The 26,418-nt window shown below is 42.1% G+C and overlaps 1 protein-coding gene across 2 annotated transcripts in view; it reads left to right on the plus strand.

The window, feature by feature from the left end:
- ARHGAP10 (Rho GTPase activating protein 10) overlaps nucleotides 1-26,418 on the plus strand; it is a 344,518-nt gene that overhangs the window by 88,053 nt on the left and 230,047 nt on the right. For both annotated transcript variants that reach the window (XR_009212922.1, XM_032148067.2), the window contains exon 4: nucleotides 24,416-24,487. Coding sequence is in view for 1 of the 2 variants with exons in the window: in XM_032148067.2 (XP_032003958.1) it covers nucleotides 24,416-24,487 (72 nt within the window). In the remaining variant the exon portion in view is untranslated. The remainder of the gene's footprint in view (nucleotides 1-24,415; nucleotides 24,488-26,418) is intronic.

Here is a 26,418-nt window from a genome sequence, read left to right on the forward strand (position 1 = left end):
GCCCACATGGTGAAACCCCATCTCTACAAAAATACAAAAACTAGCCAGGCATGGTGGCATGTGCCCATGGTTCCAGCTACTCAGGAGGCTGAGGTGGAAGGATCACTTGAGCCCGGGAGGCTGAGGTTGCAGTGAGCCGAGATTGTGCCACTGCCCTCCAGCCTGGGTGACAGAGCAAGACGCTGTCTCAAAAAGAAGAAAAAACAAAACAAAAAACAAAAAACAGCTTTCCCCCATGGGGTGCTCTTCATATGCAGTGCTGTGCTGAGTGCCTTGAGTGTATGATCTCATTTGCACTCAACTGTAAATTTTGGGGTTATTGAATAATTGCCTGCTTTTCTTAAAAGCTTACATTACCTTCCTAATGATATTCTTTAATTAAACCAGATTTACAGCAGAATTGCTACCAGGTTGTGACACACCATCTATTCTCACCATTTATTTCAGGCTTAAAAAAAAAACACAGATTCAAGCTGGGCGAGGTGGCTCATGCTTGTAATCCCAGCACTTTGGGAGGCTGAGGCGGGCGGGTCACCTGAGGTCAGGAGTTCGAGACCAGCCTGGCCAACTTGGTGAAACCCCCGTCTCTACTAGAAATACAAAAAAATTAGCTGGGTGTAGTGGCATGCACCTGTAATCCCAGCTACTTGGGAGGCTGAGTCAAGAGAATCGCTTGAACCCGGGAGATGGAGGTTGCAGTGAGCTGAGAGTGAACCACTGCACTCCAAACTTGGCAACAGAGTGGGACTCTGTCTCAAAAAAAAAAAATACAGATTATTTTTTCTATATTCTTGAAAATGAGTACTATCTAGAATTATGTTACGGTGTAAGTGTATGAGTGGGTTTAGATGTGGTAGAAATAATACTGGACATATTAGCTAAGTTGGTTTACCTTGACTGTGTGCCAGTGTATTAGTCCGTTCTCACACTGCTATGAAGAAATACCTGAGACTGGGTAATTTATAAAGGAAAGAGGTTTAATTGACTCACAGTTCTGCATTGCTGGGGAGGCCTCTGGAAACTTACAGTAATGGTGGAAGGCAAAGGAGAAGCTGGCCCCTTCTTCACAAGGTGGCAGGATGGAGTTGAGTGCAGGCAGGGGAAATGCCAGATGCTTATAGAAGCTTCAGATCTCACAGGAACTCACTATCATGAGAACAGCATGGGGGAAACCACCCCCATGATCCAATTACCTCCACCTGGTCCTGCCCTTGACGTGGGGATTATGGAGTTTATGCTTTCATGTAAGATTTGGGTGGGGACACAGAGCCAAACCATATCAGCCAGGAGCTGTTCTAAGCTGTTTACCTAATACTAAGTCACTGAATTCTCACATCAACCCTGTGAGATAGATTCTGCTATTGTTCCCCATTTAACAGATGAGGAAACTGAGGCACATTACCTTGCCCTAGATCACATGGCATCTAGGAGGTAGAGCTGGTATGTGTTAAGAAGCAGGCACTCTGAACTGCCCTCCCTGTCACTGCAGCTGGTTTCATAGGTGTCACTCTAATTTCCTGGGTGGTGGCTGGTGGGGGTTTATGTTGGCTAGGGCTGCGGGAGGACACTGATTTGGATTTAAAAAGTGATAGAGGGCCGGGTGCAGTGGCCGATGCCTGTAATCCCAGCACTTTAGGAGGCTGAGGTGGGTGGATCACCTGAGGTCAGAAGTTTGAGACCAGCCTGGCCAACCTGGTGAAACCCCACCTCTACTAAAAGTACAAAAATTAGCTGGGTGTTGTGGTGGGCACCTGTAGTCCCAGCTACTTGGGAGGCTGAGGCAGGAGAATCACTTGAACCCGGAAGGTGGAGGTTACAGTGAGCTGAGATGGCACCATTGCACTCCAGCCTGGGTGACAGAGTGAGACTCCATCTCAAAAAAAAAAAGAAAAGTGACAGAGACGTATGTCCTCAAAAGCCCTAATAAGGCCGGGCGCAGTGGCTCACGCCTGTAATCCCAGCACTTTGGGAGGCCGAGGCGGGCGGATCACGAGGTCAGGAGATCGCGACCATCCTGGCTAACACGGTGAAACCCCGTCTCTACTAAAAATACAAAAAAATTAGCCAGGCGTGGTGGCAGGCACCTGTAGTCCTAGCTACTCGGGAGGCTGAGGCAGGAGAATGGTGTGAACCTGGGAGGCAGAGCTTGCAGTGAGCTGAGATTGCGCCACTGCACTCCAGCCTGGGCGACAGAGCGAGACTCCGTCTCAAAAAAAAAAAAAAAAAAAAAAAAAAGAAAGCCCTAATATAATTTGCACTCATTCCTAAATTTTCAGGTAATTTGTGTGTATATATTGTAGATACTGTAGAGGGTGTGTGAAGACACTGTGGTCCCATGAGGTTTTTCTGGCACACACTCACAGAATCATTATTCACATGATCCTGTAGTCATCAATTTTTCAGCTATTTAGGAAAGACTAAATAAGATGGTGAATAAAAATAGTGCCATGACATCACCTTTCTAGTACATGGAGCAGATGTGTGGGCTGGTGAGGTACATGTTCTTAGTTTATGTTACTAGTGTCAATTGTTTTTTCTTTATGAGACGGAGTCTCGCTCTGTCACCCAGGCTGGAGTGCAGTGGCGCGATCTTGGCTCACTGCAAGCTCCGCCTCCCGGGTTCATGCCGTTCTCCTGCCTCAGCCTCTCCGAGTAGCTGGGACTACAGGCGCCCGCCACCACGCCCGGCTAATTTTTTTTTTGTATTTTTAGTAGAGACGGGGTTTCACTGTGGTCTCCATCTCCTGACCTCGTGATCCGCCCGCCTCGGCCTCCCAAAGTGCTGGGATTACAAGCGTGAGCCACCGTGCCCGGCCTCAATTTTTTTTTCTTAACCCTCTTTGATAGTTGTACTTTCCTGGCATCCTGAACATTGAGCACATACCTATTGATCTCTTTTTATGTTCCAGTTGCTGTTGAGAATCTCAGGACATAGGTAAAGGCAAAGAAAGCAAAAGTCCCTGCCTTCATGGAGGTTAGATTCTAGGTGGGGGTAGCGAAGTAGAAATAAACCTGTAATCCATTGGCAGGCAGTGAAAAATGCTACAAAACAATACAGGGCAAGGAGCCAGGTGGGGTGGGGCTACAGCATATCTGGAATGGTGAGGTGCTGACTGCCTTTTCAGTAGGATACTGCACAAAGGGCATCATCCTGGTGTCTGGAAGAAAAGTTCTGAGCAGAGTGGTGCTGGATTTTAGCTCTACAGAAATAGCATGTGACCATTGTCAGGCTCAGTATTCTGTTTCTGTTTTAGATTCCTTGAAATAGAGTGATGAGGTCCAAAAACGGGAACATGGCTTTGGTTCCAGGCTGTGTGGAGTAGACAGCATGGTTTGCAGAGCTGTTGTTAGGCAACTGACTGGTTTAAGCTCCAGCTGTGATGGAGGTTGATAGGGTCTCTGTGTTAGATGAGGTTGGGTTCCCATGCAGGGTAGGAATGAGAATAGGGTGGTGTCTGTATGAGGCCATGAACCTTAGGAGTGGTGTGGTGTGTCATACACAACTCATTGTGGGAACAGAAACACCTGCTGGAAAGCAGGACGCTATCCAAAGCTGGGGTGGGTGGCAGCCACAGCCAACCACGGAATTAACAGGACACCTCCTAATGCTTTCTACCTTTTTAGCTTGGAAAATTTCAAACGTACCAAAGTCGAGAGAAATATACAATGAAACTACACAGACTCGACACCCAGCCTCAGACCAGTCTCGTGTCTTCTGTGATCCTTACTCCCGTTGACCCCATGCTCTCTTCATTATTTTGACAGAAAGCCTAGTTTCATTCACTTCAGTGTATATCTCAAAAAGCAGACACTTAAAAAAACATAGTATCTTTATCACAATCAGTAATTTCTTAATTTTGCGAAAAATTAGGTCATATTCAAGTTTTCCTGATACTCACTCAAATTGTCTCTCTTTCCCTCCCCAGCTCCCGCCCTCAATAACAGTTGGTCTGTTTGAATCTGAGTCCAAACATAATACATTTGATTGATACATTTCCAAGTCACTTTAAATCTATAGGCTCTTCTCCCCATCCGCTTTTTTTCTCCTTTGCAAGAATTCCTGATCGTTTTATATGTACCTCAGAAACCTTTAAAATAGTACTTTCCCAAGTTATCAGTGAGTTGCAATAATGAAATTAGTAAAAGTTGAACAGTTGGATACTTAACCCATATTGACATTGTTTGGGTACTTCTCATCTTGATAGTGATCACTTTTTTTTTTTTAAAGTGGAATCACTGTGGCTACCTTTGTTTCTTTAAATACCTTTGAATGCTTACTAAAACATAACTGATGCATTACCGAACACTCGCATGAAACTTTTGAGTAAGAATAGATACTTGCCTCAAGAAATTTCCAGTGTGATACTGGAGAGTAAGTGGTAAAGAGATAATTAAATAGCCTGTACTAAGTGCTTCAGACAAGGAATGGGAAAAGAAAACAATATACAAAGTGCGCCAGCAAAGATAGTGTGGCTCACATGGAGTGGGCAGCCCCTAAGCTTATGGCTGTTAGGAAAGGGTTTAGGGAAGAAGTATTGGAGCTAGAGTTTGTGGGGTAGAGACACAGCAGAGGGCCTTTGTGTAGTTTAGCAAGCCCATACCCCGACACCGGGACAAGGAGAAAAGGAATGTCTTTAAGCAGCTGAAATGGTTGCCAGTACATTCTGAGAACTTTGAAAGACTCTTGTTTTACTTAAAATTTTTTTAACTTAAAAGTTTTATAAACCATCAGCATGTTAAAAGCCACAGATTAAGAAAGGAGTGCAAAATGACTGTAAAATGGAGGTAGAAGTAGTCTAAAATCGGTTCCAAGGATTTCATAGTGGTCACTTAATCTTTTTTTTTTTTTTTTTTTTTTTTTTGAGACGGAGTCTCGCTCTGTCACCAGGCCTGAGTGCAGTGGTGCGATCTCTGCTCACTGCAGCCTCCACCTCCCGGGTTCAAGCGATTTTCCTGCCTCAGCCTCCCGAGTAGCGGGGACTACAGGCATGCACCACCACGTCCAGCTCATTTTTGTATTTTTAGTAGAGATGGGGTTTCACCATGTTGGCCAGGATGATCTCGATTTCTTGACCTTGTGATCTGCCCACCTCGTTCACCCAAAGTGCTGGGATTACAGGCATAAGCCACTGTGCCCGGTCCACTTTATCTTTAAAAGCAATGAGTTTAGTGTTTTCTGAAATCCTAAATTCAATAATGGTGCAGCATAATAGTAATAATTGGATATTCATAATTAAGACTGAGTCATTAAGATGTTAAAACTACATATGTCTATTTTAGAAGGCAAACAGTAATGTCAACTATTTTAAAAAGCTTTCTGAATCTTAAGGGCAAGATGGGACTTTAGGTTTTTTTTTTTTTTTTTTTTTTTTGAGACAGAGTCTCGGTGTGTCCCCCTGGTTGGACTGCAGTGGCGCGATCTCAGCTCACTGCAAGCTCCGCCTCCCCTGCGCCATTCTCCTGCCTCAGGCTCCCGAGTAGCTGGGACTACAGGCGCCCGCCAACACGCCCGGCTAATTTTTTGTATTTTTAGTAGAAATGGGGTTTCACCGTGTTAGCCAAGATGGTCTTGATCTCCTGACCTCGTGATCCGCCCGTCTCTGCCTCCCAAAGTGCTGGGATTACAGGCGTGAGCCACCGCGCCTGGCCGGGACTTTAGGTTTTAAGGGATAAAGTCATCTGTGTGCATGCTAAACAATCCCTGTTGGTTTTGAGCCACCAGTTATATGTGTTCATACGCCTCATCTCTATACCTAAATAGGCATACAGTTCAACAAATAGTGTGTGCCTGCCACATGCCAAGCACTGTGCCACATGCTATAAAGATAAAGACATAAGTAGTGATTCATCCATTGGAGGAGATGGCTGAAAGAAGGCATGTAATTTCCAACATGCTTCGTGGTAATCAAGTGATTGAGGAATTCAGGGAAGGCATCTTGGAGAGGTGATATCTGGGCTGAGTTGAAGGATGAGCCTTAGCTATGTCTAGTTTCCTCCTTGAGGGGAAACTGTTGAAATTTCGAAAAGAGGGAAGGATATGTTTGCATAGCCCCTTCCTTTTCCCCCAACAATGTCCAGCTTTGTTCCTACTAAAATGAATTGTTGGAGAGAGAAGTAGAGCAATTGCCAGTCCAAGAAAAAAAGTCAGTGTTTCCCTCCACACTCAAAGAAGTATAATTTCTATGAATACACATGCCTCACCCTTTAAAAAGTCAAAGTCAAGACAGTGTTTTTTTTTTTTTGAGATGGAGTTTCGTTCTTGTTGCCCAGACTGGAGTACAGTGGCATGATCTCAGCTCACTGCAACCTCTGCCTCCCAGGTTCAAGCGATTTTCCTGCCTCAGCTTCCCCAGTAGCTGGGATTACAGGCACCTGCCACCATGCCTGGCTAATTTTTTTTGTATTTTTAGTAGAGACAGTGTTTCACCGTGGTAGCCAGGTTGGTCTCGATCTCCTGACCTTGTGATCTTCCTGCTTCGGCCCCCCATAGTGCTGGGATTACAGGTGTGAGCCACTGCGCCCAGCCAATTTGTTGTATTTTTAGTAGACATGAGGTTTCGCCATGTTGGGCAGGCTGGTCTCAAACTCCTGACCTCAGGTGATCCACCCACCTCGATCTCTGAAAGTGCTGGGATTACAGATGTGAGCCACTGCGCCCTGCCAGGACAGTGTTTTTAAGTGAGTAGTTTTTGCTGATAATGTTGCCAACCTTGACTGTGGAGGTGAAGAACTCAACTTGGGGAGCCAGATCTGATACAGTTAGTGGCTGCAACTGCTGTATTCACTTGTGTGTGTGTTCTCAGAGGAAAGGGCTGTGTGGTGTGTTGCTGCCAGAATTCCAGAGATGTTCTCTCAGGCATGGCAGGACATGTTGTACTTATCTGAGGTGGGCAGCTGTCCAGGAATCTAATGACTTTTAAAATAGTGCCGTAGTGTTTATGTTGTTCTTTTAAAAGCCCTTCATATTGCGTTTACTTCTCTATGTGTATTCTTTTATCAGACCATTGAGTTTCATCCGTAGCCTAAAATTGTTGCTCAGTTTCTCAGGATTCTGGCAAATAAGGGCAATTGGTTGAGACCCAGAGGTTCAGGAAAGCTGCAGGGAAGCGGGAGTGCCAGGAGAGAGAAGGTGGAGCTTGCCCGATGGTGCACAAAAGGTGCCTGAGATGGAGCTGTTCCGCCTCCCTCTCATCCTGGGGGTGCTGGGGGCAGACTGAGCTGCTAAGCAGATGTGGGGAAGTGTCTTGTCCACGGCTGCACTCCTTTCCCCATTTGGGCAGGAAAGCCATTTGCCTATGCAGACTCTTCAGGCTTTTGAGACCCTTTCTTTTTCTGTTGTTTTTCTCTACCACAGACTTTACCCTTGTGAAAATACCAGGCCTGGGATCACTTCCTGGGTGACTTGCCCTGAGCTTTTGCCCCTATAGGGAAGGTACTAAGCTGCTGCATACCAAAGGCTTTTGTTAGCATTCAGATGGCCCGTCGCAGGCAAGATGTGATGCCTGCTCTCTCAGCCCTGGCCTATGCTTTACTGCACCCCCTTCTCATCATGCTTTCATGCTCTCAAATCTCTTCCATAACTTTTTGGACTTTTGACACGGATTTTTGTTCCAAACTATTAGGTTGGTACACAAGTAATTGCGGTTTTTGCCATTTTTTTTTTAAATGGTCAAAACCACAATTCTTTTTTTTTTTTTTTTTTTTTTTGAGGAGGGGAGCCTTGCTCTGTCTCCCAGGCTGAAGTGCAGTGGTAGGATCTTGGCTCACTGCAGCCTCTGCCTCTCATGTTCAAGTGATTATCCTGCTTCAACCTCTTGAGCAGCTGGGACTATAGGCACTTGCCACCACACCCGGCTAATTTTTGTATTTTTAGTAGAGACGGGGTTTCACCATGTTGGGCCAGGCTGGTCTTGAACTTGTGACCTCACGTGATCTGCACAACTTGGTCTGCCAAAGTGTTGGGATTACAGATGTGAGCCACCGCACCCGGTTGAAACCACAATTAACTTTTGCACTTACCTAAATATTTTTTAAAAAGTGTTTCAGAGTATTACTAAAAGAATATATATGTTGGTTAAAATGAGTTAAATGCATTCCACCTTTTAGGAGAAAATATGCTATTCTTTCTGTAGTATGCCCTAGGGCACTTGTCATCAAAGTATGGTCCCCGGTCCAGCATCACTTTAGGAACGTGCTAGAAATGCACATTCTCAGGCCCACCCCGGAACTACTGAGTCAGAAACTCTGTCAGCTGGTCTTTCATGAAACTCTCCAGGTGATTCTGAAGCAGGCTGAAATCAGAGCTACTGGCTTAGCGTGCTAGTGACATCTTGGCTGGCAATCCTTTCCTTAGGGCTAGATCTGTCTGGAAGTTGGATACGCTCTAAATTGTTTTGTGATGACTGTGTCCCTGTCAGGAGGTTAAAATAGTGATCGAAAGCCTAAGCTTTCACTTCTCATTTCCAAAGGATTTGAGACTATAGCTGGTTTGTGTTAATGGAATAGGTTTAGTAGGATTTTTAGTGTTACTTACTTTGTATTTAATATTGCTTGTGAGTTCCTATAGGATAAGTACCTAAGACATTAGATGCCATTAAAAAGATTATGCTTTTAGTTTCATCTTATTATATTTACAATATTTTATATGGCATGTGAAGCTTGTTTTAATCAGTTCTTTTACAGTTTATGTGGATTTCTGTTGGCAGGCACATTCAGAATGGAGGAAATTCATCTTGAACTTATTTGTGAAAACATTTCTCAGTTTGGTTTAAAAGTTGTCAGTGACCTAATTTTATAAAGACTTTTTCCTTCTTGGAACTGACCTTTACAGTTGCACAGCATTGCTTTTTCTTAACAATTCTCTTTTCCCCCGTAAGCCTCTTATTCAGTCAGATAGGGATGTCTTTGTAAAACCTGTTTTTCAGGAATGTACCATTTGAGAGTTTAATTTACTGACTCAGAATCCTATAGAGATCACAGTCAGGAATAACTCAAATCAAAATTCTAAAATGAGTGAAGATTGTCTTAGGCAGGAGGCCTGTCTCCTTCTTGGACCCCTTTCCCTGCAAGGCCTTGCCCTGTGACTCAGTGTCCTCTCTGTTGATGACTCATTATCATCTGTGGCCTTCCAGCCTTGTCATCATCAGATTCTACTTCCCTGTTGAAACTTACATTTCCTGAATTTCATATCCTTAGGGTGTATTCTCTGCTTCTGAGGAATCGGCCAACTCTGCACTCTTCTTCCCCCTGACTGCCCCGACATACACACACCCACCCACATACACACAAGGGACCCTAGAATGTAACCAGCCCATTCATTTAATTGTCTAATCCAGAGGAGTGATTCCATTATTGGGAATGTGTGCAGCTGAGTCTACTGTTTACTAGGAAAATATTTTGGGATGAGCCAAGGTACCTAGGATCAGTCTTCAGACCATGTCATGAAAATATTAGATGGTGTAGCCTTGGCTATGAAAACAAAGAACTGAAGAGAACTTAGGGAGACTTATATTTGGCCACTTAATTTTTTTTTTTTTTTTTTTTAAAAGAGGAGTCCAGGCGCGGTAGCTCACGCCTGTAATCCCAGCACTTTGGGAGGCCGAGGTGGGTGGATCTTGAGGTCAGGAGTTCATGACCATCCTGACCAACATGGTGAAACCCTGTCTCTGCTAAAAATACAAAAATTAGCCGTTCGTGGTGGCGGGCGCCTGTAATCCTAGCTACTCAGGAGGCTGAGGCAGGAGAATTGCTTGAACCCGGGAGGCGGAGGTTGTAATGGGCTGAAATCGTGCCACTGCACTCCAGCCTGGGTGACAGAGCAAGACAAAAACCAAAAAAAAAAAAAAAAAAAAACAAAAAACAAAACACCAGAGGAAATTGGAGCTCATTGAGGGTGGAGTTTCTACTTCACTAAATAAGGTCGTGACAGAGATGAAAATAGAATCTTTCACATCTTCTAGTATCCTAAAGACATTATGCCTTGCCTTTTTCTCTTTGTAAGACATAATATTTTTCCTTCCACCTTTGAACATTAGTGAAATGGATATGTATCTTATAGTTGCTATCCACCAGGCAGCAGTCATGAAAGGGACATGAGGTTACTTCTCTTTTACTCTTTGGACAACTGTAGCTCCTCAGTATTTCAGTCCACAGACCACTTAAGGAAGAAATATGAATCTTGGTGGTGGTTTGAAAACCTTCCACTGAGACTTGGTTAGGTCAAGGAAGTGCTGGTATCAGTATCCGAAGAGTGGGTGCCTGCCATCATCTTGGAAGAAGATCCTGGATACAAGAGTGGAGCTCCTTAGAGTACCCTTTGAAGAAATGATGCATCTCCAGTATTCTCAGTGGCACAGAGGAAAAATATGTGTGGTGATACGGTTTGGCACTGTGTCCCCACCCAAATCTCACCTTGAATTGTAATCCCTGTGTGTTGAGGGAGTGACCTGGTGGGAGGTGATTGGGTCATGGGGCCAGTTTTCCCCATGCTGTTCTTGTTATAGTGAGGGAGTTCTCACGAGAGCTGATGGTTTAAAAGTGGCAGTTTACCCTGAACTTGGTTTCTCTCCTGCCACCATGTAAGACGTGCCCTGCTTCCCCTTCACCTTTGTGCCAAGATTGTAAGTTTCCTGAGACCTCTGCAGCCATGTGGAACTGTGAGTCAGTCAAACATCTTTTGTTTATAAATTACCTAGTCTCAAGCAGTAACTTCATAGCAGTGTGAAAACAGACTAATTCATGTGGGAAAAACCAGATTTTGATGACTGAGATGAAAAGTGATTCAGAGGAGTTGGACTCGGAAGAAGTTTTAGAAATATCTTAACAAATGTAGTTTGCTTCTTTGTGCACAAGAGGGATACATGATGAAAACATACCTTTCGAAGAGCTTTTTCAATATATATAAAAGTGCTAAGTGTTAAGCTATTTACACATTAGCAGGATTTTTTTGTGGTAGGATATAAAATAATGGAGTGTTTTACAGTTGGTGGTGATTAGATTCAATGATATATGTATTTAGTTGGTGGTAGAGATTGTGTTAGAGATTCAAGAAAATGCCAAAGTAGTGGGAAAATATGGTCTCGAAGCTGTGGAAGCCATGGGCACCTCTCAGATAGAGGGAAGAGGAGTGACGTTGACTATCAGGCCCAGCTGCTCTGTGGTTCAATTGTGTTAGTGTGAAAGCCATGCCTCTCACGTTCTGCCTATGTTTTTCTGTTTTCTGTTGCTTATAACAGAATACCTGAAACTAGGTAAATAAAAGGATTTTGTTTCTTACAGTTATGGAGGCTGAGAAGTCCAAGGTTGGGGGACTCAGATCTCTTCCTTTTTCTTTCTATAAAGTCACCAGTCTACTTCTGTGATAATCCATTAATCCATTAACTCATTAGGCTGGGAATGGTGGCTTACACCTGTAGTCCCAGCACCTTGGGAGGTGAGGCACGAGGATTGCTTGAGCCCAGGAGTTCAAGACCAGTCTGGGCAACATAATGAGACCCCATTTCTGCAGGGGCAGGGGGAAGTCAGGTGTGGTGGTGGCATGCACCTGTAGGCCCAGCTACGTGGGAGGCTGAGGTGGGAGGATTGCTTGAGCCTGGGAGGTTGAGGCTGCAGAGAGCCATTATTGTGCCACTGCACTCTAGAGTCTGGGTGATAGCATGAGACCCCATCTCAAAAAAATTAATAAAATTCATGAACCCATTAATTCATCAGTGGATGAATCCATTCATCTTTTAAGGCCCCACCTCTCAATAATCCCAGGTTGGGGATTAAGTTTCAACTTGTTTGAATGTCCCAAGCCTTCTAACGGCAGCCTTGTCAGACTTACCCCAGAACGGCACTGCAGCCTCACACACATACACCACACACACACACAGACACACACACCCACCTCCACCCCCACACCAATACACACCCACCCCCACACCCATACACACCCACCCCCACACCCATACACACCCACCCCCACACCCCCACACCCATACACACCCACCCACCCGGCCTGCTTTCCTTCCCTGTCTCCTTCCCCTGGGTCAGACCTGCATCACTGTCTGATGGCCCCTCCAGTCTTCCCTGGCTCCCTCCCCATTTTCTCTCACAGATGTTTCCCCTAATAAATTTCTTGTGTGTCTCATCCTGTCTTGGTGTCTGCTTCTTAGAGGACCTGGACTAACAAAAATGAACCATTTGGAGTAAAAGATTCAGGGTACTTAGCATTGTCATTCATCGGTTACTATTATCACCAAAAGCAGAAAATGTTGCTTTTATGTAGAAATGCTGTTCTTTAAATTATCTAAATTTATAGGAGAATCCCACTTCATTTATAAATATTTTGAGTGCCTACTATGAGCTACCGTGTTCTCACACCTGAGGATACAATGAGGAAACCCTTGTCCAGAGTGCTCAGCTAGTGGCCACCTGGTAGAGAATGAGTTCCCAAGAGTCTCTCAACCCTGCACCCCTCCTTTTTTACTGTTGACTGCCACTTTTTTCTCTTAACCCGTGCATCACAGATGGGCTGGAAAGAAAAGCTTTTGTCATTGATTAAAGCCATTCTTTTCTGAATGTTTCTTTTCTTCTCTCACATTTTCTTTTTCTTTTCCTTTTCCCTTAAGTCTTGCTCTGTTGCCCAGGCTGGAGTGCAGTGGCAGGATCTTGGCTCACTGCAGCCTCTGCCTCCCAGGTTCCAGAGATTTTCCTGCCTCAGTCTCCCTGAGTAGCTGGGATTACAGGCATGTGCCACCATGCCTGGCTAAATTTTGTATTTTTAGTAGAGACAGGGTTTCACCATGTTGGCCAGGCTGGTCTCAAACTCCTGACCTCAGGTGATCTGCCTGCCTTGGCCTTCCAAAGTGCTGGGATTACAGGCATGAGCCACTGCGCCTGGCCTATTTTATTTTCTTGATTTAACAATTTATTGCCTTAGTATGCACGAGGTTCCATTTCTAGCTGTGCCACTGAGTCATACCATTCACTTCAGAAACTAAAATTTTCTCTTATGTAAAACTAAAAAAAAAAATCCAAAATTGCCTCATGAAACTTTCATTTCTATGGGATTTTTATTTCGTCTCATAATAATATTCTTCCCAAGTATTTATTTTGTTTAAAATATCGAAGCGAGGTTCTTACTGTCCCTTATGCACAGAGGGAAGGAAGATGAAGTTTCAGCATCTGCTGCACATCCTTATTAGGCAGACTCATTCCTTAAATACTCAATAGCTTTTGTTTTACGATTCTCATTTTTTCCTAAGAGTACTTAAAAACAAATCTTTACAGGTAGATTGTGTTTGATTTAAATAATCTGAATAAAATTTCTGCTATCTTTTTTCAGTTAATGTCCTTCAGAATGGATGCTAGCTTTTCTTTTGTGGGAGTTAAACACACCCTAACATACTTGTTCATAGAAGATAGATACTAAGAGAATCGTAGACTTTGGTGTTACATTGACCTAACTTTTTTTTTTTTTTTTTTTTGAGAGAGCCAGGTCATAGGCAGATATTCAGGGAATTAAATGAGAGACCAGAAGTTGTCAGAATTTCAGCCTTAATCCTCTTTAATAGGACTAGGTTTCAAGTTTTTCACAGTTCAGGTTTGAAAGTTGATAAAATTCTTACTGGAGACATTTTATTCTTGGATTAGCTGTATGAAAGCAGAAGTGTGATAATTGAACTAGTCGATTTGGGATATATACTTTAAAATCATAGTTTCTAGCTTATTAGGTGAGTTGTCTTTGGTCTGAAAGAATGAGGCATTATTCAACAGCCATTTCCTATTAACTGGCTCCTGTTTTTCAAGTTTGAACCCTGTGGAATTAATTTATAGCCCCTGAGCACATATGTCCCAGTTAGAGCTTTGTGCATGGGTCCGTTAAATCTAAGTACTAAGTAAGCTAGTACTTAGCTAATGAGTTTGAGCTATTACCGTCATAAAATTGAATTTCGTTTTTACATTATTTTCTCTACTGGGAAAATTAGATTAGCTTGAGCTGTGCTTGAAAATAAAATACCATACTGGGATTTGTTGGGAAGTTACAATTGCTTCAAGTATGATGTGCCTTTTTTTTTTTAAATTGTTTTAGGTAGGGAGAAAGTATTATTCCTAGTTTTATAGTTGAGAATATTCAGGTAACAAAAGGAAATTGTTATTTTCTGTCATCTAAAAATAGGACTAGTTAGGGCAGAGCCAAAATGAAAATACGTTGGCCTCCTATTTTTCCCTGCTGGAGGGCTCTTTTAGCAAAATCGATTGTGAAACTTTTTCACTTTTTGTCAGCATTAGTCTTTTGACTCTTGTTCTTTCTCTTATGTCAGGTATTAAAGTGGGGGAACTTTATTGGCCATCTTAATGTTTCTATTAAGACTTAAGCCGAGAATGATGGGGAAGGCATAGGCCGGGGAGGCTGTATAGATGGAGAAAAGAGGTACCAAAGGGTGAGTGTGGAGGGAGAGTGATGTAATTAATTGATAATGAGTTGGTTTAATTAGGGGAACTCTTGTGTTAGGAGTATAGAGAAAAGAATGCGAAAGCATTTTGGCAAGATTGTTTATAAGGTTCTGAAATTCTAAAAAATACTAATCCTTTATTAGTCTGGATTCTTAGTTGCAAGCACTAGCTAGTTTGAACATAAAGGAAATTCATTAAAGGGTATTGGGTGTCTTGTTGTATCTTTAAGAGATGTGAGGAACCAGGAATGATGCCCAGATTGTACCACAGAGCTGGGCTTGGAGCAGATGCCACTATTGCTACTGGATGTGGACACCACAGTTTGCACCAAGAGCCCCACTGCCCTGTGGCTGTTGGAAGAACTGCTGCTGCTTCTGGAAATTAGACTAGTTGCTGCCACCTTGCTAGAATCTCTGGTCGCTGGTTTTTTTGTTTGTTTTTTGTTTTTTAAAAACACTAGCTTCTGAATCAAAGTCTTGGATGGGAGCATCTCATTAGTGGAACCCTAGCTAGGTGTCATTACCTTACTGCAAGCCAGTGTCTGTCATGTTTGGCTTTTATGGTGGGAGGTAGACTTTGCTTCAGTGGGAAGGAGAATTCCTCAAACATAGGAAGGGGTTTCAAGTGCCGGGCAGCCCAGAAGGACTGATGTTCATATATGTGACTGATTGTAAGACAACATTATTTTCCCAGAAGATTAAACATAATACAATTCTTTTAGACAACTTGAACATGTATACTTTTAGGTATGCATGTGTACATCTGCTAGATAATCAGATGTCTACTAGACCTTCATCATTTATTTGATTAAATATGTGTCCATATTTAAAATTAAATAATAGGCAAAATCAGCATATATTTTAGAAACATTTTCCCCACTTACTTAATAAAAAATTTGTCCCAGCTCTTGGCACCTTTGAGATTAGTATATTCATCATGGATACATTCTGAATTTTTCAGTACAGCTTTCCAGAGCATTGATGGCCATATCTGCCTGAGTTCTTGGAGCTATAGCACCTTTTAAAATCTTTCTGATGCTTTCACTGGAAATTTGATCTCAAGTCAAAAGTACATGTTAGCAGCCCATTTGGACAGTCTCTTTAAAAAACTTATTCCTGAACCTGGCACAGTGGCTTGAATCCGTAATTCCAGCTACTCAGGAGGCTGAGGCAGGAGGATTGTTTGAGTCCACGATTTCGAGGCTGTAGTGATCTGTTATCACACCATTGCACTCCAAGCCTGGGTGACAGAGTGAGACCCTTGTCTCTTAAAACACACACACACACACACACACACACACACACACACACACACACACCCCAAAAACTTAACTCTGGGATATGTTTTCATGATTTCTCTTCCTCCTCCTCTTCTTCACAGGGTGTAACTCTGTTGCCTGGGCTGGAGTGCAGTGGGTAGTCACTGTTCCCTGCAGCCTCAACCTCCCAGCCTCAAGCTAGCCTCCTACCTTAGCCTCCTGGGTAGCTGAGACTACAGAAGCATGCCACCCCGCCTGGCTAATTTTTTGTATTCTTTATAGAGATGGGGTTTATGCCTTGTTGCCCAGGCTATGATTTGCTTAATGTAACCACTGATCTTACTCCTTTTAAAGTGAGCTTTATAAAATCACTGAATACAAAATTTTGAAGTCATCTCTGGAATTGTAACTAAATATCTTAAATTTCTTAGCTTCCCCTTGTTTTTGTAACTTAGTCCTGTTTGTAATCTCTAAGTATCTGAAACTAAATGTGATTAGGGCTGTTTTAGGCTAAGATTCCTCAAACAGTTGTTGATCAAAATAATGGGAAAGTCCACTCCTTTAGAAGACTCTTAACTCTTACAGGAGGCAAGTTCTTTTTTTTCTAACAGATCATTTTGGGAAAAAGATTCCTTTATGTTTGGATCTATCTTTGTCTGTCTGTCTGTCTGTCTGTCTGTCTGTCTGTCTGTCTATCTATCTATCTATCTATCTATCTATCTATCGATCTCTGTATATATAAAGTTTCTAGGCACCGTTTAAGATTCCGTTTCAAGGAAAAATAAGAGCTGTGTTTTTGCTGAATGGTTTCTTTGCTGCTATTCTTGACATTAGAATTGGAAAACAGAATTTTCCCTTAGTTTAATGAAATGGGAAGTATCTGGAAGGTCATGGGAGAAAATAGGGGAAATATTCCTTTGTTCTAAGATTATGCATTCCTCTGGGGTCAAAAACACTTGGAATCCAGGCTTAAAATAATGAGTGTTCTGGGGAATGGATGTAAAATTCCCTCTGTTTCACTATACTCAGCCTATCCTTGTTAGTACTGAGTAATTAGAAAGGCATGATTTAGTAGTTATACTGATTTACTCAGTTTTACCTAGACTGAGACTTTAGAAAATTGTTACTAAAGCTATCATGGGATGTAGGTATGCCTTTGTTGTGTTTTTACTGAGTATGGGGTTATAGCCCTAAGTCCTATTGTCTTTAGAATTTATGACATCAGAACTTAGACTTTGATTTCCAGTGTGGGGGAATGTGAAGTTGTTGGAGTGGTTCCTCCCCACAGTGTAGTCTGATTCTCTGCAGATTGGTTGTTATTCTCAACAGATTTTTTAGCTCTAGTGTGGACTGTGGAGGATAGATTAAGATAACATAACTTTCCTTTCCTTTTTAGACATTTAAGATCCTTACGTCCAAATGTCTGATGAAAAAGGATTTCAGACTTGAGTAATTGTGGGAAACATTTTAATCCTCTACGCTGTTATATAATAATTTTTTACTTTGAATCGTGAAGTTCTAATGGATTCTCTAGTTTGCTGTCATAGCATGATTCTCAAAACTACAGCATGGAAATGTAGTTTGTACTTCTGTGTCTCCCAGCTCATTTAGAATCCCAGATTGATAGAGATGGATGAGGACCTCTGCTGTCCTCTTGGCCAGCTTTCTCCCAGTGCAGGCATGTGTGAGAGGGTATTTTTGGTCATGGGTCATCTAGTCTCTGCTTGGTTATGTGGAGGGAGCTGGAGGTCACCACCTTGCCAGGCAGCCTGTTGCATTATAGTTCTCTTGAGTCCCTATGATAGGAAACCCAAATCTGCTACTCTACAGCTTCTACCCATCAAACCTGGCTTTGCTCCCTTTAAGCAAATCAGAATGATTTTTTTTTCTTCTCTCATGCAGTACCCATTGAAATATTTAAAGACAGCTTTCATGTTTCCACTAAATGTTCTCTTCCTCCCCACTCATATGAAACATCTAGTTTTTTTTATTTCTTCCTCCTAAACCTTTTTAGCTTCTGGTTACATTCCTGCTTTACCCCAGTTGGAAATGGCTCTTTTAAAATGTGGTAACCATGCTATTGAGGTAAGCTCTGATCTGACGGGGGATGCAGTCGAGTGCTTACCTTGTTTGGATTCAGGCGGTATGTGTAACCTGTGTATGCTACAGGGTCAATTTGTGGCTCCATTGGCTTATGTTAAACTTTCAGTTAACAGAACATTTTAGGAGATTTGAGCCCAGCATGAAATTCATGTGACCTGTTCTCGAGACATCGAGAGGCAACCTGAGCAGTTGCCTTTCAGCATCCTGTAGATTGCTTATCCCAGGCAAATCCTAACGGCCCTATTTTTGAGTCCCTCTTTTCAGCTCGAGAGCTCCTTGAACTGTGATTCTTTTATCCAGCATTCCACCTTCCTTCCCAACTTCTGATTGGCTGCAAATATGGTAAATGTATATTTTTAAAAAATACAAGATAAGCGTAAGTAAAGCATTTTATTGCCATGATACTCAAGATGATCCTCTCAGGCAGGGTTTGACAAACAGTGACCCATGGGCCTGATCTACCTTGCTTCCTCTTTTCGTAAGTCAAGTTTCGTTGAAACACACCTGGACCCATCATTCATATGCTGTCTGTGGCTGCTTTTGTGCTACCACAGCAGAGATAAGTAGTTGGAACTGCGGCTGCATGGCTGCAAAGCCTAAATTATTTACTACCTGGTCTTTTATGGAAAAAGTTGGCTGACTCCTGCTGTGAGGAGAGAGCATCTGATTATTTTATATTCAAGAAGCTGCCTTTTGTTTCCAAGCAGAGCTATCCAAAACCCTTTTCAAGGCTCATTAGCAAAGGCATTTTGCAACTTCTTTTCTTGGCTGGTTCAAGTATTTTATAGGAATATGATTATGTAATCTGTATGTGTGGCTATAAAATCACATTCTGTACTTGTTCTCTTATCTAATTTCTAATATGTTAGTATTTGAAAACTTCTCAATATTATTACTTCAGCCATCTCCTTGACATTGGGAAACTGTCATCACTGTAAATTGCCTTTTAAGTTTTAGGGACAGTCCTAGATTTGGTATTCATTTGTTGCTGGGGAAGAGGGATCGTGTTTCAGCATTAGGAAACATCAGTAACACTTACTACTAACAAATATTATATAATATTTCTGTGAAATTATAGCAGGAACTGAGAGATTCCATGGAACTTCCAGTCTATTTTGAGAAAAGGAAATTCTTGTTGCTCAATTGACATTGCCTTATTGAAACATTTATTGGCTCCTTTATTATTTTGTTCTTAAATATGATTTTTAGGTTCAGTTTAGAAGTTATAAAATCAGACTTTGCTAAAGAAGGAAAATCATAATTTTAAGCTCTTAAAAGTATTTTTAATAAAAAATTTTTTTATTAATGAGTTGGATATAGTGTTATTTGCCACAACTACTACTATCCTTGTTTTGGAAATTTGCTTACTGGTCTGAAGACAGTAAGGCAGAAACCCTTATATTCTTCCTCCCACGTCACCCCCAAGACGGAGTCTTGCTCTGTCACCCTTGCTAGAGTGCAGTGGTGCGATCTTGGCTCGCTGCAACCACTGCCTTCTGGGTTCAAGCGATTCTTCCTGCCTCAGCCTTATGAGTAGCTGGGATTACAGGTGCCTGCCACCATGCCCGGCTAATTTTGTTGTATTTTTAGTAGAGATGGAGTTTCACCATATTGACCAGCTGGTCTCAAACTCCTGACCTCGAGTGATCCACCCGCCTCGGCCTCCAAAAGCACTAGGATTATGGGGTGTGAGCCACCATGCCTGGCCGTGAAACCCTTATATTCTTTTTCTACTTCTAGTGTTAGCCTTTGGGGCTCAGACGGATATTGCATTGAATTCTCCAAATGAAGGAAAAATATAATGACCTAAAATTGCTCTTGTGTTAATCTTTGTAGCCTGGTTCTTTTGGTGGAAGACAGTGTTTACTCCAGAGTATGGAGTTTTGGGGTTCTTATTTTAAAATGCCTTCATATATCTATATTATTGATAACCTACATCTACTTTCTGAGCATTTCCTGGGTCCCATTCTGATGGCTAATGGAGACCATCCGATATCTCTAGCCTTGTCTTGTGATCCTCTCTGATTTCCTCGTTTGCTTTAGTGACACCGAGCTGCCTAGGTTCCATGCCCTGAAATTGCTGTTTTCCCCTCTCCACATGGAAGGCCTTTGCCTGGAGAACACCCTCCCTCTGTTTCAGGCTGAGCTGTGCATAATCTCCTTCAGGAAGTCTTCTCTTACCCAGGGAGCCTTCCTCCTCTGCTCCCCAGTAGCTCTACGCAGCTTGCCAGCACTTTGTCTGCCACGTCATATTGTGCTGACGCGTTCACATCTCTTAGAAACACTCGCCTGGGATGAACTCAGCCACCCACCTTTTCCCTTCCTTGCTGGAGAAAATCCCACAATAAGGCAGATGATAACTTCATAAACTCCTTTTCACCTGTCTCAAAAGGCCTTCTTGTTTCTCTAAGAAGTGTTGTCCCATTTGTAATGATTCATTCATTCTTCAGTTAGTTGGGCGTGAAACTTCTCATGCTCAAACTCTCTGCAAGTGACCTTGTTTTGTACTTTATGGAAAAAATAGCCATTTGGTAGCAACTCTCAGCTTTTTGTCATGAAGCCCACAAACCCATTTGTACTGCCACCCCTTTTCTCCTTCTGTCACAGGGAAGGGAAGGATCTTGACTCTATGACAGGCCAACCCTCCATGCATGCTCAGCATCCCATCTCCTCCCATGTCAGAGACTTTGAACCATTCTTTCTGGATTCTTCACATGGGCATTTAGACATGCTCTCATCTCTTAAATACCAGCTGTCTTATAAGAATACATGCCTTCACTTTATGGCATGTTCTCTTTCAGCAGTCATCCTCTCTCTCTACTGCCCCACCTGGTCATTCTTTGAGGAAGGGTTGTTCCCCACATGGTCTCACCTGTCAGTCATAAATCAACTCCAGCCCGGCCCTTTCTGTCACCTTGCCATGGATATTGCTGAGCTCTCATTCTTTCTTTAAAACGTCTCTGCAGCCCACACAGCTGAACTCCTTTTTTTTTTTTCTTTTCTTTTCTTTTTCTTTGAGACGGAGTTTCGCTGTGTTGCCCAGGCTGGAGTGCAGTGGCACGATCTCAGCTCACCGCAACCTCTGCCTCCTGGGTTCAAGCAATTCTCCTACCTCAGCCTCCCAAGTAGCTGGGATTACAGGCACTGCCCAGCTCATTTTGTACTTTTAGTAGAGACAGGGTTTCTCCATGTTGGTCAGACTGGTCTCGAACTCCTGACCTCAGGTGATCCGCCTGCCTCGGCCTCCCAAAGTGTTGGGATTACAGGCGTGAGCCACTGCACCCGGCCTGAACCCCTTTCTTCTTTTATCCAACACCCTGGTAGCTTTCTCCAGTCTCATTGCCATCGTTTCCCTCTGTTCTTTTGTTTCCTGATCTAAGTACTTGGTCTGAGACATTTCCATTTTTCTACCGTCCTACCTCTCTACTTGCATGACTTCAAATGCCATCTACTTGCTGATGAGGACAAAATTGGTATCTCTGACCTCAGCGTCTCTTCTAGGCTGTGGACCTGTGTCTCTGACAGCCCGTTTTACTAAGATCTTGGGCGTTTCTCAGCATCTTGGATTTAACATGAGCCCTTAGTGTGTGCTCCCAGCTGCTTTCCCTCAAGATTTTCCCTGTTGCAGTAAATAGTGTCCTTTATTTTTTATTTTTAAATTTATTTTTTTTTTTAGGATTTGTGAGTATATAATAGGTATATATTTTTATGGGGTATATTAGATATTTTGATAGAGGCGTGCAATGTATAATAGTCACATCATGGAAAATAGGGTATCCATCCGCTCAAGCATTTATCCTTTGTGTTACAATCTAATTATACTCTTTTAGTTATTTTAAGATGTACAATTAAATTATTTTGAGTATGGTCACTCTGTTGTGCTATCAAATACTAGGTATCATTCATTCTTTCAAACTATTTTTTTGTCCCCATTAACCATCCCTACCTCCCCCTACTATACTTCCCAGCTTCTGGTAACCATCCTTCTACTCTCTATCTTCATGAGTTCAATTGCTTTGATTTTTGCATCCCACAAATACGTGAGAGCATGTGATGCTTGTCTGTCTGTGCCTGGCAATAAATAGAATTGTTATCTCTTCATTTGTTCATGCCAGAAATCTGGGAGGGATCCTGGAAATCTTCACCTTTTCCATTCGGTCAATCTCTCATTACTTTGACACCACCTGCAAATATCTCTCAAATCTGTCTACTTCTCTTTACTTCTGTTGTTGGTTGCCTTAATTTGAACCACCACCATCTCTTCGTGTACCACTCTAGAAGCCTCCTAACGAGTCTGTCTGCCAGTTTTCTGTACCTCTCATCTCTCCCTCAGCAGCCAGAGTAATCTTGAAAAGCTCTAATTATCGTTGTGTCAATTCACTGCTTAAAAACCCTCCTGTGGCTTTCCATTGTACCCCCAATAAAATGCTAACCTTTCCCGGAGCCCACAGGCCCAGGACGCTCTGATCCCTTGCCATCACTCAGCTCTGTGGGCTCACTTCATTGCTCCTTATGCTTCAGCCATTCTGGTCTTTTGACATTCCCTGTAATGCTCAAACTGCTCACCTTCATCCTTTCCCTCTGCTGATCTCGGCAGGAAACAATTTCCCTTGACCTTTGCACCATGGATTCCTTCTCACCTTTTAGGTTTTAGCTTAAATGCCACTACTTTGAAGAAGTTCTCTTTGCACACATTTCTCCTTAGACCTCCTCTAATGCATTCCTCACTGTACTCCTACTTTTCTTCATTGGAAGGAATTACTAGAATGTGTGCTTATGTATCTCCTTAGGTGTTCACGTATCTGGTTTACATCTTCTCTACGGAACAGTAATTTCCACGAAGGCAGGGGGCTGTGCTTGTTTTATTCACAGCTGTATCCCCATCACCTGGCATTGCATGCTCAACAGCTATTTATCTCGTAAAATAGGTAAATATTTAAAGTTTATTAAGATGGCAACTTTGGAGAAGCACCTCTTTGGTACTTTTATTGCCATGTTGCATGGTGGTTATTCTTGGTGGGCCCAGACTTATGTGACTTGGAATCCCTATTCCTATCCTCTGTGAACTTGAGCAGTTGTTAGCTTCTGTGATCCCTGCAGTTCGTTCTGGGCTGACTTCTTTCTTGAGTGTACCAGTTTCACAGAACACATATTATATGGAGGTTTATTTGGGAACACTAGTTGGGTAGATCCAGATGTGGGAGCTTAAAAAATGACAGAGGTGGTCATGTAAGTGTGCCTTAAGTTAATCTATGAGACACTGTGTGTAAATTCATGCATCGTGAAAATGTATGCTAGCACTTCTTGTATCTGCACTCGCAAATGGAATGTGGGACATTCCATATTATTTGGGGAGTCAGGATTCCTGGCTGGTGGTGCTTCGTAGGACTCTTTGGTTTGCCATTGCTGTAGGTCACATGGTCTAAAATGTAGCGAGGATAAAATGATATTTTGAAAGATGATCCCTTTTCTTTGTTGCTGGTAATTCTTTCTTTTAGAGGTTTGTTGCCCCAGCTGTTTTACACCCAAGCAGCAAATTATCCAGGTGGGAGTGAGGGGAATCCAGGGGTCAGCCTGGGGTAGAAAGTTGAAACTGAGCATCTTGAATGTGGGCATAGTCGCTTATGTTGAGTGTTCCCTACCTTAGAGTATGAAGGTCTGTTTGGGAGAAACCCTCACATAATGAAACACTGCTAAGGAGCCTTTGGTTACATTAAGAATCTTTTTCTATTCCAAATCACTTATTTTTTTCTGTAATGTTAAGCTTGGATTTTTGAGTACCTTTCTAAAAAGAGGGATGGCGCTTTCTTAAATAGTGTTTTGAGATTTTCTTTTCTATTTTGGGTATTTCTGGTCTCCTCGAAGCAGAGCGTGAGAAGCCACTACTCACCAGTATATTGTTACTAAGTATGTTTTCTTTCGATGAATATTTTCTTTTATTTGCATTTTCAGCATTTTGTGGCTGAACATGAAAAGCCCCAAACCAGCCAACATAAGAAATAAATGTGGTTGTGGTTGGAGTTTGTATGTGGCTTCTCTCATGTGAGGTTCCCTGATGTCATGTTTGCTAGCATGCCCAAGCATTTGACTTTTTTGTGAGCCTCCAGTGACTCTACTTTGCTAATATACCTTAAATCTTTAGGAGGTTTCTGTAATGAAGGGCAGACTGGTTGTATTTGAACAAGTAGCTACAGTCCTAATTCTTTACATAATGTAGTCTGATTATCAATAAAGGAATGTAATTGAATTTTAAATTTCTAAGGAGGGGGAAGGAAAAAAACAATCTCAAACAGAAGTGTTCTGTTAATGAATGTGATAGACGCCTTTGTTGTTTACAGACAGCCCTCTTGCTGTTTCGTGGAAGAGAGTTGGGGCTGTGTTGTACATTTCACTGGCAATCTGCCCACCTCCTCTTCCCTGAAAATATTTATGGAGTTCTAGTGCTTTAATAAGTTGAGAAGTGATTTAATTGTTGCATTGGCAGAGTGAGATAAAGCCGTTAAATACGTTTTTCATTTTCTTTCTGGGTGGGGTGGAAGAGGGAAATGAAATACTAATTTTTTCCTCTTTGGAAACCTAATGCTGTGCTCTTTTGTTATCACTCTTGTTCTCTAGGCATTAAGTGTAACCGAAACCCTGATTAAACCCTTGGAAAAATTCAGAAAAGAGCAACTTGGAGCTGTAAAGGTTTGTGTCTAATTTGAATACACTCATAAACAGAAAACGTAGATGCCTCTACTGCTTCGTGGTACACTTTATTCACATTTGGCAGCTTTGAAGGAGATGCCGGAGCAAACCATCTGTTGTTTTATGTTTGAAATGTGCTTTTCCCCCTTTGGGGGTTATGGAATTGAAAACAAAACAAAAACACCTGGACAAGGTAGTAAAACCTCTAGTAATCTTCTTGGGCTACACCTTTCCATGTAGAGTTTTAAAAATACCTGTAACCAAACAACACATTTGCTCTAAATAGAAGGAGCTTATCACTGGGGGGAGTGTAGTTATTTCTGTGCACACCTCAGTTTTATGGAGGAGTGTAGCATTACAGTAGGGTTTAAGATTATAGACACTACCACACTGCGATGCCATTGAAACTAGGAAGAGACTATTAAGTTATTGGGATGTAATTTCCTTCAATTTAACAAAAATTTGTTGAGCCTCTATTATGTGCCAGTATTGTTATGGTATTGTGCATTATATTGTGTGTTGTATAGTATTGTGCTGGGGATTCAAAGGTGAGTGAACCACAGACTCTGTACTTAAGGATCTGGGATTTAACCATGATTTCCAGGAATAATGCAGTGGTTTTGCCACAAGGAACCTGAGATATATTTAGCAACTTATTTAAAGTGTGTAATCTGAGCTTTGAAATTACCCCAGAGAAATAATTTCCACCAGTCTTTCCTGAATTTTGTGTATGTACTTGAGAAAGAAAAAGTAACATTTGCATGCTGTTGACCATTTTTGGCTTGGCCCAAGGAGAGGGGAATTAACATCAATTTTAGGTAGGGAAGGGAGTTTTTATGTTTGTATTTTTTCCCCCAACATGGCTGGGGATGTGAGGTTTTTTTTCTCTTCCTAAAAGAAATGACTAAAATCCCTTGGTGGAAATAAACACTATGGCCTCAGTAGCTTAACCACACAGATGAACCCAAGGAGTTCCAGCTCTGTAATTGCTGTTTATGGAATGAATTCTCATTTAAGTGACTTGTGAAAATATTAGACATTTCTTTTTGGCATACCGTATTACAGTTTTTAATGAAGGGCTACGAATTGAGGCTCAGACCCTGTGAACAGTGGGAGATCATTGGGGGCACCACATCAAGCTCCTTCCTTGGATTGTTTGCCATGCTCAGGCAGCTGGGTTGTCCCCTCTGGCTTTGCAGCAGGAGATTGGAGGTCAGCTTTCACTTCTGCGACCTTGACTAAGTAATTGGCTTTAGTTTCTTATCTGTAAAATGAAGGACTTGGGGGATCTGACTACTGTTTTATAGTTTTATGATTTTGTTTTGATTGTGTCTCTTTAAGCTCTTTTAAAGCTTGTTGCATTTTGGTTCATTCTCTTTTAACATTTCATTGGCAGGTATTCCATGTAAACAACATCCATTTCTTATTTTTCTCCTTTGAATTGGGTGGTGCTATATGTGTGAAGGTATATTAGGGAAATGAAAATTGAGTGCGAGTGAACATGTTTACTTTTACTTGCCATCTATTCTACTGGAATTTAGAAATGTCTGACCTTGAATCTTCTATTGACTCATTTTCCCCCCTAAACTTTCCAGCTTCTGATGTTAACATTTGTTTAGAGTATATCCTGCAAAGCAACTTGCACAATAAGTAATCCTTTTAAAAGAAGAAATGGTTACAATAGTTTATTCTGTGCTTTGAGCTATTTAATGACCAAATTCTTTCCTGAAGTCCTATTTCTGTATCCCTCCCTGTTCTTCTGGCTTCACGTTTAGAAAGAGTTTATGTTATGTGCAGCCTTTCTCAGTACAGTATGTGTGTTGACTATTGTACCTATGGATGTCACCTGTGAAGAGCCTGTCATTGTAGGTCATAGGGAGAAGCCCTTTTTCCTGCTAGTTTTGTATACCATAATAAACAGTAGAGAAAGG

The sequence above is a fragment of the Hylobates moloch genome, unplaced genomic scaffold (assembly GCF_009828535.3).
Source record: "Hylobates moloch isolate HMO894 unplaced genomic scaffold, HMol_V3 SCAFFOLD_3, whole genome shotgun sequence".
Taxonomy (NCBI): Eukaryota; Metazoa; Chordata; class Mammalia; order Primates; family Hylobatidae; genus Hylobates; species Hylobates moloch.